We start from the raw sequence: 15,407 nt of genomic DNA on the forward strand, positions 1-15,407 counted from the left end.
TTTGAAACGTATGCGTATTTAAATGCACTTTTCCTTTTTGAATTCTCTTTCCAGCTGAGGTTTACCCCAAAATGTATCACACATGTTTTTTTTTGGTGACATACATGGCCCCACTGTGTCTTATGGTGTTGGCCTATTTGCAAATATTTCGAAAGCTGTGGTGTCGCCAGGTAAGTCATTTAACATTATTTGCTTGCTGTTGTGACTATATGCAGATTCCTATGTACAACCTTCTCTATATGCTCCATGTTGTCACCTAGGGCTTGGATTTTTACATGCAGCACTATTACCAGGTTCAGTGACATTGCTGGCTTACGGCCACCTTGGATAGGCACTAAGACACATTAAAAAATGAAGGCAGTCAGGCTGAATGTAAACCCCTTCTTGCTCATGTCTTTGAAAGGCTTAGAGGGAGAGAGAGAGAGAAAAAGTCAACAGAAGGATTGATTATAGGCAGAAGAAAGATCTCTCCCATTGTATCTGAAATGCTTACCAAAATACCTTAGGTGACCTTATTTATATCGCTAATATCTCCTGTAGCAGTCAAAAGTTAGGATTGACCTTCTTGTTTTGTTAGTAGTTTGTACAAGTTTTCATTTTTATTTTTTGTTCTACAAAGTCTCAGGTTCATAGCAGGTCCAATCTAAACAAAAGTTAGACTAGAAAGTCCAGCTATCAGAACTGGAGACTGGAATTGCCTGATGTGAAGTGGGTTGTTATCAGTAACATTTGATGTGAATTATTGACATATAATTGGTATGATTTCTAATGTGAACATCTGTTTTTTCAAGCTTCAAATTAAAAATACAGGAAATAGTAAAGAAAAATCCACAAGCAAGCAAGCACACAAAGAACGTTTGAATTGAAGTGGCAAAAATTATGAGATTTTTTTTTAGGAACATTTTTCCCCCTCCAACAATTTGAAGTGGTACCAGCTTGAGAACTATTTTCTGGGTGTGAACTGTAGTCTGTCATGCATCTGTCTGTGGTTCTCTCTGCTGTCTTCTGCTGTCTGGGATTTATAAACTCATCCCATTGAAGACATGATGCAAGATACTCTCTCTCCTGTCCTCTCAAATGGCTCTAACAAGGACATTTCCATCATGATATGGGCATGGATCATTTTTCTCTCACTGTTATGTCTGATACCATCCAAATTTGAGACTTTCTTGTCCAGGGATAATATCTGCCACATCAGGAGCATTTTTCATGCAGTTCAAATTGATCCATCAGAGAAGTCACAAGTAGACTTTAGATTTCTAAATATACATGTTAAAAGTAAAAGTCAAATCTTACCCTGACAAAACATACCTTTTGCAAATAACTAAAATACAGGAAAAACCAAATCCACTTTAAGGCATTTTGTTATCATCCATACATCTTATCAGTAATTATTCTCACTTCTAATCAAGTTAGGTTAAACCAGAGTTGCAGTTTATCTTGATGTTTATCTTTAAATTATTATTTTTGCTTTTCATTTCTTACTTTTATAAGATTAAATAACAAGATAGTTTGAAGGTAAAATTTAACCTTTACAATTTGAGGAGACTCTTCACCAGAACAAAGGCTTTGCTCTGTTAGTTTTGAAATTAAGTTCAGTCTAACATAGCTCTGCGATGCTCTGCATTGATGAATAGTTATCTGTCCAGTAACACCCAATGACCTTATCACCATGTTCCTTCTTAGCCTTCTCTTCTGTACTTCCTTTTCAATCTACCTATTCTCTCAAACTCCATTAAGTTAATGCAAATAAATTGTTCTTAACCTGTACATAGCTTGAAAATTCTGGTTCAGATTCAGAGCAGAAGTTGAATGACTGGAAACCACCCTGTTTTGTTGGGGGTTTTCCCCCCAATTATATTAACAGGACAATTTCTTCTTCACAATATTTCTTCTCCCTATACATCTTGCATGCTGACAAGGTTAGGATGATCCTTTTTTTTCAGTGGCAAAAAGACAAATACTGCTGCAGGCTTAGTGCTATCAATGATGCGAAATTACAGATGTCTCTTTTCCTAGCATAGATAATAGTACTATGTGTAAGAGGCTGCACTAAGTGAAATTAAAACCACTGCCCGTCTTTTATCAACTGTGACTTGGCTGTAGACATCAGGCATTTTTCTAAGTGCAACAGGTGTGCCATAATCAGCCATGCAGAGCAAATGAATACAGCGGTCCAAATGTATTATTTGATAATAGTTTCAATTAAGAAATCATGCTGTTTACCAGAACTTCAGTTAAATATAGTGATTCTATTGCAAGGTACAATAAGCCTTCCAGATTGAAGATAGGAAAAAGCACAGCAAACAGATGCGTTCTATGCCTTACACTTTTTCTGAAGGTTCTTTTTTAAAACGGAGTGTGTTGTGCATACAAATTTTCAGATGACTAAAGGTGAGGTAGATTTACAAGCTATCCTTACCATACTTACGCAATAGCTCTTAAAGTTACTGATTGTGTCTTTCAAGCAGATCTTTGAATATATCTTTACAATGTTTGAAATCATGATTCATCTTTGTAAAGACAAGAACAATCATGCCACAAATACCAGGGATTTTGAGTAATTTATTTTAATTATTAGCAAGGAAGTAGTGACTTAGAAGGCTATGGTCTCTTGCAGATTTTAAGTAGATTAAAAGTAACTTCCGAACAAATATATAGAACTGAATGGACTTATGATGAAAGTGTTGATATATAATTTGTATTAAGTTCCATACTGTATGCTTCGATTTACTGATGTCCAAATGCATTGACAATAAAGTCTATTCATACTAATAACTAGGAACCCTACCTCTTTTCATCTTGGCAGCTGAAATGTACCCTTCCAATCTTTGGAAGTTGTTATTACATTTGGAGAGATTTACTCTTGATAATAATTTGATGGGATAGAGGAAAGGTGTATAAGAAAATAACTGCAGCTTTTAATACCTGTTTGGACACAGCTAATGGGCTTTTAGTGAATCATTGGAATTACTCAAATTGTCCACAATTATCTCTATAACTGATTTGTTACTGAAAAGCAAATGTATGCATTATGCTGGCATGTGTATACTTGTACATACTGAAGCATAGAATCATTTAGGTTGGAAAAGATCCTTAAGGTCATTGAGTCCAGCCGTAAACCTAACACTGCCAAGTCCACCATTAAACCATGTCCCTAAACACCATGTCTACACATCTTTTAAATATCTCCAGGGATGGTGACTCAACCACTTCCTTGGGCAGCCTGTTCCAATTCTTGATAACCCATTCGGTGAAGAATTTTTTCCTAATACCCAATCTAAACGTCCCCTAGCACAACTTGAGGCCATTTACTCTCGTCCTATCACTTGTAATACATGTATGTGTGCTTACATAAATGCATATTTCTAAGTGTTTCTGTATACACACACACACTTCTAAAGTGTTATTCTCCTTAGATGGCACTGGTTCAGCTATGTGTCTGTGGGTACATAGTTCTTTTTTTTTCCTGATAAAATTCTTGCTTTATTATTGCCTATTGGTGTAACAGTAACAAGGGAAAATAGGGCTCTTTAGAAAAGTTCTCAATACAAACTCCTGAAGATTAGCAATTTAATATATAGTACAGTGAGATTATACATTGTATACAGTGCTACCTTTGATCACCTCTTGCTATTAAAGACTGCTTAAATGCCAGAAAAGACCATTCTACCTGCACACGTAGGTACAATCTATGTACACAGTCATGTCTAACATTTCTCTAGAAGTAGCCGTTCACAATTTTGAGCCAAGATAATGTTTCTCTTCATCTAAATTGCATCTAGATACCGTGAAACCTGGTCACTGATTTCTTCAAGTGAATCTTTGGCATAATCAGGAGGAGAGATTTGTCTGAATTTCTCTACTTCCACCTCCAGTTCTTGCTACAATATGGTAACTCAGTATGACTGAAAAGGAGAGAAAAGCTTCTGCTTCAAAGTTAGAAGAACAGAATATCAAAGTACCCTGATAATCCAGAATCAGAACCTTAGACAGCATATTATCTCAGTAGTGCATCGCAAAGACATGTTGCAGGAGTACACCCCAAGCTAAGTAGGGTAAATCCCTTGCAGTAGGACAAGCATGTCCACGTAGGAAACTGATACTGCTGATCTCAGCTAAATGAGTGGGAACCCGAAGTAGAAGTAAGTGCAAGGAGGTTTTTTGCTTTATGTCCTTAGACATATTAGTAAAAAATAAATGTTAGAATGTATCCCCCATTCTGCTTCATTGATTTCCTGTTCATTACAACACAACTTTGACAAAACATTCCAATAGTTGTAAATCAGGTTTGATGGTGCACATAAATGCTAAATTATGGGCTTGCCTGTGCAAGGAAGCTATTCACAAAAAAAAAAAAAAAAAACCACCAACATAATAGCTATTCTAGAATAATTCTGAATGTGCATGCATTTATTTTAGAATAAGCATTCCCATTTTAGCTTACTTTTTTCTGAAAAAAAATATCAAAAATTTAATTCTTTTCTGTCAGTTTGTGTGGATAAACCCTAATTTTTAAAATGTTACAATAGACAATTTGAATTTTTCAGATACTTTTACAAATGAATTATTTTGCACTTATGAGACTATTCACCCCACAGACAATTGCACTACACATGAATAAAATTCTGTTTCTACCCAAAAGGTTTTCACAATGTATAACACTGAAAACATTATAAATGTCATTGTAATAGAGTTCTCTGAGAAAGTCCTTGCCATCTGTAGTCTTTCACATTTGGCTACAGGCAATAAATAATTTTGAAGGACTGAAGCAAAATTGCTTTATTTGTCTTGGCTTATGTGAGGGCACAGAGAACAAAAACCGAGATTTATTTTTTTTTATGGTGCTACATCTACCCATTTCAAGGTGTCTGACTAACCTAATTCTTCCTATGTCTTGGCACTCTTCCATGTTTCCCCTCTATTCATCACAGTATATACATTCAGTTTTGAAGAGTTTTGCAAGGAGATTCACACTTCAGCTGTGATTTCTTTAGCTGCTTCACTGTCATCTAGATTGCATATTTGGAAGTTTTATGGCACTTAAAACTACGTAGGCTTTAAATCCTTGCCTTCCAATGCTGAAAAGCTGTTTAGTATCTTAAATTAGCAACATATTAATGGGAAAAACTACTCTGCCATACAATAAAACATTTAATATAGAACTTCATAGCAACATAATTGCAGCAATAGGGTTGGTAAGTGTGATAGTCTAAAGACACAAGCAAGGCAAGATATGTGAAAACTAAAGACAATTTTAATACACCAGTTCATATATTTGGATAAACACAAATTTTTATGCAATCCTTTGTGTCTGAAATTGAGTTTGTTTCTTGCAGCTACATCAGTTAATTTAATAAAGAAACTACTTCTCCCTGCAAGCTTACATTGTATATGTCAACATGTCTATTTTTCTTCTTATAGCTACCCACCGTGCTAGTTTTTAAAAGTGCCCCTTATTTTGTCTTCTTAGATCCCAGGAACTTCATCTGTTGTTCAGAAAAAATGGAAGCCTCTGCAGTCCTCAGCACAGCCCCGAGGTCTGGGACAATCAACAAAATCAAAGATTAGTGCTGTGGCAGCTGAAATAAAACAGATTCGTGCAAGAAGAAAAACAGCACGTATGCTAATGGTTGTCCTCCTGGTTTTTGCACTTTGCTATCTGCCAATTAGCATACTCAATGTCTTGAAAAGGTAAAGTTTATCCCCAAATGTAAACACTTGGTAAAGCTTTCTCTCTAAAAACAATTTTCTGTTACGAGATTCCTGTTATTCTGGCAGATACTTTTGAAGGACAAGATTACTTATTTCACAAAAGAAATGGAAAAAAAATCATACAGTTGCAAGAAAAACCTATCTGTATTACATAAACTAAAGGCCAGATTGTGGAACCCTTATTAGCAAGCTTTTCCTCATGAAAATGATCTAGCCTATCTCCTCATTAAAACCTGTCATTTACATGGGATTACAGCTCATTTACTGTAAATGCGCCCATGGAAGTGCATTTACCTAAAGCAGCAGCTGAAGGTTAACAGGAGAGTATAGTGTTATGTTTTCGCCCCGAGGGCTGTGAAATGCTGGGTTCAAACCCAAGCCCCATCATGTACAATTTTGAGACCTTAGCCTAACCCTTCAGTTTGCCTATGAAGCTATGTTTTACTTTTTTACCCTTTTCTCTTCTGTTCATTTGAGACATAATTGTGTATACACTTGGTTTTTGTACCATGTCTGACAGGCTAAAGCTTTGGTATAGTTATCATGAGCCCTCTGTAATACCAATAAATAATGACATATAGCAGAAGATTTGAATATCCAAAAAAATAACCAGCCTGTTATTGGTGCTTGAGGAACATTTTAGTTTTTAAGGAATAGTTTCAAGTTGAATATGAAGGCTTAAATGCATCCCACTCAATTCTGGCACTTTTCTGAGGCCTAATTTAAGTACTTTTCATCCTTAAGTCCCTTGGTAGGCAGTGTGGAGAGAAACGTATTCCCAGAAGGCAGTTCAGGCAACCTACAATCTGAGCCACAGGGAAACTACACAAGCTGCCTCGACTACAATAGCAGAGTAGGCCCATAGTTAGATTTTTCACTTAAATGTCAAAAGTTAGGTCTAAGGAATCTGGGCAAAGCAGATTTCTCTGGAAGACAGATGCTGCCACTGTGGCCTCTGTTTTTGGGCCAGTTCAGTGCCTTTTCAATTCCAGACACCCTGTTTATTGGAGAGTGGCCCTAGAGCCGGGAACCTCAATGACATGAATAGGTCAAAAGCAACTTTTCCCATCTTCTCATGTCTTATCTGACACCACCTGACTTTGGTTACTTAGCAGAAAAATCATGCATCTGCACCATTGCGAAGTAAAGTACTGATGATCTCTGTTGTGCTAAACCACCAAGACAGCAGGCTGAGGGATGGGGAGAAGACTTAATTCTCTCAAGAAAGTAAGCACTGTTGAATCAGCTTTTCTGTGATACTGCAAATAGGCCATGAGAGATAAAATTAGGCTAGATGTTGCCAAATCTTTTTATATGATTTCTCATGTTGCCGTCTTTCAGGTTTGCTTTTCTTTTTCTGTAGGGTTTTTGGGATGTTTAATCATGCCGATGACAGAGAAACTGTATACGCCTGGTTCACATTCTCACACTGGCTTGTATATGCAAACAGTGCAGCCAATCCTATTATTTATAACTTCCTTAGTGGTAAGTTACAGTTACCTAGAATTCAAGTTTAATGTATAGTTTGAATGTAATGAGCCATAACAAGTAAGATTAATGACTGTGTAACATCAGCCCAGCTCCTCCAGTGGGAGATAGATCCTCTTCTTGGAACAAGTATCCTGTTACCTTCAGGCTATCTACCTACAACTAAACCATGCCAGGGCCTGAATCCAAGTGCCTGGATTTGACTGTCCATGCCATTAATTTGGTAACGTCCCTGGCATGACTTTGATCTGAAACAATTACCATTCCCCTAAACACTCCCCGGATACTGTCTGGGAGGTAGCATAGGCCAGGGGCTGGCCACAGCTGGCATTTTATATGCAGCTATTGGGTTTTGGAAGCTGCGAGTCTTTTAATAGTACTTGCATGTCCAGACTGTGTCAACTGGATTTAAGGCCAAAGAACCAGCCAGGATGCTGTTTACTTACTAGTATAGATTTGTCTTAGTTTCTGTATTTCTTATTTAGCTATGGACAGCAGAATCAGGACTTAAACTGGTGATATTACAGCTAAATATAGGAGGCAAAAGTCTATTGATCCTCACTACACATTTGCCCACTGTAGTTTTTTGTGGTGTGTAGTGTGAGGATGATCTGAACAATTTACTGAGCCCCAAAAGCAGACTAATAGGCTGTTGAACACTTTGAATCTTCTTTTAAAATGTATTCAGGATGAAATACAAATTAGCCATGCCTTCTCATTTCACATGTCAAGTAATGATTCAGTCATTTAAGCCTACTATTACTCAATTACTTGTTTTTATTAGATATGTTATTAATCAACAGACTATCCATGGCATGATTTCATAAATCATTCTAGTTTATCCATTCTGTCTAGCCAAGAATAACTTAGGCTTCATACCACGCCTCACATATCTTCTTATAAAGGTTATATTTTTTCTGTCTTTCTCCAAGATGTTGAAACAGTGATTTCCTACTTCTGCATTAGAAGAATATCTGGGTGTGTCGGGTTAATTTTGCTTTAGATAGCTTCTTTTTTCTAACCTATAAAGTTTGATGAAACACAGTTTATAGTACAGTTTTGTTCATGAGTGTTTTTTGTGGTTGACAGGGAAATTTAGAGAAGAATTTAAAGCAGCATTTTCTTGTTGCATCTTTGGCATTCGCAGTCACCATGACGAACGGCTCACCAGAGGTCGTGCCAGTACAGAGAGTCGGAAATCCTTGACCACCCAGATCAGCAATTTTGATAACATTTCAAAACTTTCAGAACACGTTGTATTGACCAACATAAACACACTTCCAGCAAATGGTACTGCACCTATTACCCCCTGGTAGTATACTTATCCCTATGTCTTTCGATGCTGTGGAAGTAAAATTTAATTGTGCCTGCAACAATATTTGAATCTGAGCACAATGCAATGAGAGAAGGGTGTCTACAGTTAAGAACTGACTGTAAGAAAAGTAACTTACAAGAAGTATGTTACAGAATATACTACAACTTTGGTTATATATTATTGAAACAAAATTTCATCTCATTTATTTCAAAAGCTGAGCTGCAATTGAGGAGGGGTAAGGTAATCATATATATATATAAATATTTTCTTTGGGATCCCTACTTCCTATAGACTCCTAAGTAAATAAAGAACAGGTACCTGAAAGTATGAAAATAATTTTCCCTGGAGTTGCAATGTGTTTATAAACAGCTGTATTCTACTCAGAGCTAATTCTCTGAAGCTGTGGTATATTTTATCACAAATATTTTAACCAAAATTGGGTGTACAGAATGGACTACCTGAATGTCCTCGACTATTCCAAATGATCTGCTTACCATACATTCTGGTGTGAGTTGGGCTGATTAAATATGAAATTCACATTAATTACTTCTCTCACATTTTCTGTTTTTTTTCCTGTTGGGTGGGTTATTGTATGCATTTAGGAACAGCTGGGAAGCTGCTCTTGGTTTTTCTCCAGTACAGGTTGATAAACAAATGAACACCATCTGAAATGAAAGGCATAAGTTGTTCAAGCTTTCCCGCTTCTGGATAAACATTGAAATGATTGTGCAATTCCCTAGCTTTGTGACTAGATGAAAAATGGCATAGAATTTATTATTTGATATTTCTCATAACATTATATGTTATATCCCAGCAGGGCTTTGAAATTCATCCCTCCTCTCCTAGAGATGTGAATGTTGGTTGTCTAGAAGTTATCTCAGTCACTATAGGCTAGGACTATATAAGCTATATATTGATAACAGAGAAATTGGTATCTCCAAGGACAGCTAATCTGCCTAAAATATACATCTAAAAAGAATGAAATAAATTACCTCTGAAGAACTGTGTTCTTTTCACTCACTATAGAAGGAATGTGGGGTTTTTTTCCTGAATTCAGCTCATTCTTCTCCAGTAGTGTTGCCATTCCTGTATGTATTGCACAAGCAAGGTTACATCCATGAAACCCAGTTGACAGTGTGGCTATAAATTATGTTTTACTCTTTATCTATTATTTGTCATCATTTTCTTCGCTCTGCCTGTGCTGTGCTTGTGACAGGTGTGTTGGACTAGGTGGTCTTTAAAGGTATCTTCCAACCCAAACTATTCTGTGATTCTATGATTGATGTGTACACAGGAAGCTGCAGTGCTCCGCTGGTCGCAGTGGCATCTGGATAAGGAACCACGGTGCAATCTACCAAATAATGCATATTAAATAAGTAGTAGAACACAATTAAAATGTTTAAAAGTAAGAAAATAAAGGTTTATGCATCAGAAATCCCTTTAGCCTTCAGTCAAGAAGTCTTCACTTAAAATTTCCAAGTGCAATTTAGAACATTTTCTGGCACACCATTTTGTTAATAGCTCATCACCTGCGTAGTGTTCAGAGAGTGACAATGACAGGGTGAGCCAATCAGCTACCTGATACAAACAGTAAAATCATCTTAAAATCCTTATTTTGTCTTACAGGTATCCCAGCTACACTCAGCCCATTGAAATCAGTGGAACTGCATCTTCACATACCAGGGATGAACATGACTTCAAATTTAGGTGAAGCTGTGAGGGTTTCTGCAGAAGACACCAGCAACACAGAGAATGCAGAGTGGGACAAATTTGTCCCTAGCATAACTAAACTTACCTCGATGGAGTTACAGCAAGGATGACTTTGGCTCAATACATATAAGACCACCAGATAATGGCACGTGCTTTTATCATGTTACAGACTACAACAACTGGACAAAGGGATTCCTTCAAAATGATTGCCTCTCCTATTTCTTCTCAGTCTTACAGAAACCTACTTACCTCAGCATGAGCTAAAGAACATGTCTTTACAAGTCTTTTTAAAGATTGGATTGTATCATACTTTGTAAATACTGTAGATATTTATTTTTATATATTTTAGATGCTGTGGAATGTTCTAAAATATATCATATAAAGAAATCTTAAGTATTTGAAAAAAGTCTCAAACATCATTTATTTATATCCTGTTTCTATAAATGAGTGACTTATTTACAGGGAATGCTTACTTATGCACTAGTGATATTCTAGAATTACTTTGCACTTCTTTTTCTGCTAATTCACTTCTACTAAATTCTACGTTCATTATGAAACTTTCACTTCAGATCAATTTGGGAAGATTCCAGGCTACTTTTCTAAGCACAGACACTCTTCTAAAATGTGAACCCAAAGTGCTGCAAGTCACACGTATTTTCATAAGATTACACTAAATAGCCAATTATTTTTTTCTTCAGACTCGAGTGCCTAAAAAGTAACTACTTAAATAAAACTTATGTGATGTTCAAAGGTGCTATAAACTCAAAATTCCTACTCAGGCCAATAGGAATAACAAGTGTCAGCACCCCTGAAGGACAGGACATTTTAACTTTGGTAGCCCATTTTAGTGCATAATGCCTGGAAGTGTTGCTCCTGAAGATCTCTGAGAATCTTTAAAATAGAAAACATTGGTTATCTCACTTGCTTTCATGATTTTTCTCTCAGTCGCCATTTAATACTAATGAGACAATTAGCTGATTTATATGCCAAGAAAATGTTGACTTTTCAACAATTAAAATAAAATGTTTCTCTCTGGAAATTACAGAGGTGATATCTCATGGAACCGTTAGATCAAATACTCACTTACCCATTTTCCATTTATGGGATAAGCTCCCTGGCCTGGGGCTTCCTACCATGCATTGTAATTATTATTCTTAAAGAATGATGATGGTGCATCACTGGAGACTTAGTCTACTAGGGGAATGTGGCCTATTGGTTAGAAAGAGGCTAATCTATAAGGACCTGAGCTACAATCTCCCTGTGGCACTATTAAGATTTTTCAAAAGGAAGGGTAAGATGGGAGGGAGGACTTGTTTTTCAATAAACGGCATTTTACATAGAAGACATTCTCAGACGTTCAAATGTTTCTGAAAAGCAAATTATTCATAGACAAGGTTGTATTTGACTAACTTATGTAAATATTTTTTCTAGGTTTTACTTTGACCTAACGTCATGCAATGTACTGTCTATCATGCCTTTCATGAAGTGTTTAATCATTTTATGCTTTAGCCTTCCCCAACAGCTGTTTTACTTGACATTGTTGAAATTACTCCTAGTTTACACTGGTGTAAAGTGAGAGAAAAAAATTTGAATTTGTTTGTATATTAAAGTTTTCTTTTTCCATTAAAAGAGAAAAAAGAAGAATATTCTTTTTCTAATAAAAGAAAAGAATAAGGAGAAATACCTAAATGGAAAGAATGTTTAAATATCAAATAAAATCATAGGAATTCCTGTATTCCTATATGTAAGCTTAATTTTTGAGTATAGCTATTATGTCATTGTTATTTCAAGAAATTATTTTACTTTGTCTCTTCTAAGGAAAAAAACCCCAATAATTGTGGAAAGTACAGCAGGATTTGATTTCATAGCTATTTCAATTCCTTTGCCATTAGAAGGCTATTTTAGCTCTTCAGCCACAGAAAATGTCATATTATTAAACTGTGTGGAACAAGATATAATTTTTCTATATAATTTGAAATTATTGGACAAACAGCTGCTGAATTAAAACATTACAGAAATGGGAGAATGGAATTTGAAAAGTCGTCTTTTTTTTCTTTTGATATAAGTAAATAAAAAGTCAAAAAGTTAAAAACTAGTATAGGAATCCAGTTGTAAAATAATTATCAGTAATCGTTTAATTGTGCCATAAAATGTTGCCTCACTGCTGAAAACTATCAATTATGTCAAAATTATGCAAACCTATACTTTCATTTCAGAAAATGTATTTTTATCTTTTCCTTGAAGAGAAAGCAAGAAAGTAGAAGGTAAATAAATGGTTATCTAAGAAAACTTTGGCAGTATAGAAGGGGAGTATGCATACTTTTCAAAGGCCATGGATGACTGTGGAAGACCAGCAGAATTCTCCTGCTTTGTCAGTTGTGTTGCCCAGATCCCTGTGAGATGAACGGCAGGGGGGTGGGGGTGGCAATGCTCATGGAAAAATCATAAATAGCATCTTTCTAATGGGGGGGTTGAATACCACCTGCCAACAGAAATTGTCTTCTTTTTGCTGCTACCTTAATGCCAGTGGGATAAATTGTGTTAGTTAATCTGAGATAAGAACATCACTAAAAGTCATTAGCAGCTTTTGGCTCCTGCAGGTCTCCTGTGAAATGTTAGAAATGGAGGTTCTGGCCTTAGTCTTCTCTTTTGTAAGAGAAATTTCTTTTTTTCTCTTTTTCTCTTTTCTTATTGTCACTTAGGTGTCCAAAATTAAAATGTTCCAATGTTCCTAGGAATTTCTTTTAGCCATAACTTTAACTTAGCAGTACTTTTTGTGTGGAGAATATAAATAAAAGCTGAGACTTTTATTGAGAAATTATTCTGGGTTTTTCTCTGGCCAGATTTTTGTTGAGTAAATAGCATATCTTTCAGACACAAGTGATACAATCAGAGCTTGTCTAAGATTTGAAATTCTAAGGATAGGTAGAAAGTGTTGGCTAATTATTGCCAGAGAATATGGTTATCAAGCTAAAGATTGGTTAAATATGGTTGTCAAGCTAAAGATCTGGTTATTTTGATGAAAAGATTTTTCATTCAAAAATTTGATTTTTTGAAATAAATATTTTGATGCAAATATTCATATGTATTTATTTCTTTAGTTTTACAAAATTTGAGAAATACCTAGACATTTTCTTCTTTAGCTCAGATATATTTTCAGGCACCATTTCATCAGAAAATCGTTACAGACATTTGAAAATCTGTTGTCTACCTGTGTAAAGTAATGAAGAGTTTTTTGCCAGTTCTAGGACCTTTTACTGCAGAGAGATCCAAATATTTGGATACATTCAAAATATTATCCAGCTGGATTTATTTTTGAATGAAGATAATCAGTGGGAGTTTTCAGCAAAGATAAACCCAATAGTGAGGAGTGGATATTAATGGAGATAGAAATCGCTGTGAGAAGACAGGGTCAGATATTAAGAGCAATGTGGAATTTAATGTCTTTTGCATGTGACAGAAATTAGAGCATCTTAAAGAAGCTTCTGGGCTTCTTATCCATCAAAAAAGGTCAGGTGAGGAATGAACATTTCTTATCCAGTCTATAAATATTGAAAATTATCTGAAAGAAGAGTTTTAATTGGGTTTTGTTACCTCTTGTTACTTTGGTATTCTAATATTTCCACTAGCTACTCAGGAGCACAGAAGAGTTCTTATGCTGTTATTTCTGCTTGGACGTATCTTTAGACATAGAGTTTAAATCACAACATATTTGTTCCTGCATACATAAATTGCTGTGCCACCACACTCTGGTACTTTGTCTCTCAAAATATTTCACTGTTTTGTAGGTCTGATATCCTGACCTCCTTCTCCTTTCCTGTTGCCACTGCAGTGAAAAGCTTGTGCCCTGCAGTCACAATGACTGCAAGCTAATTTCTCCCCCTCTCCACCTCCAAAAAGGCTTTTTTTTTTTTTTTTTTTCCCTTCTGGACTGCATGGAGGGCACCATCTCATTCTCTGATATTAGCAAATTTGATGCATGTCATTAACCTAGAGAGTGCTTTATAGGAAGGAGAGTACACTAAACATCAGCTTAACTCAGCCCTCACTGTAAGATGCATCACAACCTACTGCTGCATGTTACGATGGATTAAGGCCAAGGCAAATTTAGCAATGTTGGCATTAAGAGTTTAAATAAAGAATGTAATAAATTAACTAAATTTAAATCTGAGTAAAAAGAAAAAATAAAAACCAAAGAAAATGAATTATAGGCAAGACTGAATTTTCCTAAACCATGACACTGAGCTAAATAAAAATTAAGCAAAATCTGGATTTGGCTCAATTTTTGCTTTGCCAGTAGGGACAGGATTCCACCCAATATCTCTCTATCTCTGCTAGCTATGCTGGAAGTTTTAGGATATCTTTTTGTTTTAAGCATTCAAGGACAAAAATCCAATTTAAAATGTTGTTTATGAGATAAGCAATTTGTGAAAACAAGGCTCACAAGTAGCATGGAGAAATCAATGGGGATCTGTTGTTCCCGCCTCTTTCCAGCGCAAAAGCAAAAAGCAATCGTGGACCCAGCAGGTGTATGATTGGACACTTCATGGTTGATTTATGTTTTATTAAGTGCCCAAGCCAGCTGCTGGCTTTTGTATGGCAAACTGTTTTTTGATGTATTTTAGTGAAACGCCTGAAGTTAGGCCCATAGTCTAGGGTGGGTCTAGACTGCAGACTAGTTACTTGGTTGTTCCTCTGCTCTGCTGGCCAACATGCTCCATAGCTCCTCTCTCTCCTTAACAGATCACGACCCTATTCCACATCTGAGACGAAAACAAATTCACTTCTAAAATGCATTGAAAAGGGCTTGCAGAAGATGATCCGACACAGGAGCAAACATTTTCCGGAGGGATTATAGGCAGCAGCCAAAGACTTGCTCTGCTGAGTTTCTCAGGAGATCAAGTGGGACCTGAACGCAGAGGGAGTGCCAGGCCCCGGGAGAAACGCCTCAGCACCGCCCCTCGGCGAGCGCAGCCCGGCCTCGCCATCGTGACAACGAGCAACGCGAGCCAAGGGTGGAACCACGGCCGCAGGGAGCGCTGGCGGGGGCGTGAGGGGGCAGCTTCGTCCGCTGGGTGGGCAGGGAAAGGTACAGCACGTACATGGGAGAGTGACAGAGCTGCCCCCCGCCCCTTGCCGGGGCCTTGGCACCACACACGGGCGGCGACCGCTGACGGGG

General features: G+C 36.7%; 1 protein-coding gene across 1 annotated transcript in view; it reads left to right on the plus strand.

The window, feature by feature from the left end:
- Nucleotides 1–11,401, plus strand: part of HCRTR2 (hypocretin receptor 2) — a 34,098-nt gene extending 22,697 nt beyond the window's left edge. The window contains exons 4-8 of the mRNA XM_074864718.1: nucleotides 55–170; nucleotides 5,474–5,694; nucleotides 7,079–7,200; nucleotides 8,293–8,493; nucleotides 10,145–11,401. Coding sequence (XP_074720819.1) covers nucleotides 55–170; nucleotides 5,474–5,694; nucleotides 7,079–7,200; nucleotides 8,293–8,493; nucleotides 10,145–10,338 — 854 coding nt within the window. The 3' untranslated portion in view covers nucleotides 10,339–11,401. The remainder of the gene's footprint in view (nucleotides 1–54; nucleotides 171–5,473; nucleotides 5,695–7,078; nucleotides 7,201–8,292; nucleotides 8,494–10,144) is intronic.
- The last annotated feature ends 4,006 nt before the right edge of the window (nucleotides 11,402–15,407 follow it).

The sequence above is a fragment of the Strix uralensis genome, chromosome 3 (genome assembly GCF_047716275.1).
Source record: "Strix uralensis isolate ZFMK-TIS-50842 chromosome 3, bStrUra1, whole genome shotgun sequence".
In the NCBI taxonomy this organism is placed as follows: Eukaryota; Metazoa; Chordata; class Aves; order Strigiformes; family Strigidae; genus Strix; species Strix uralensis.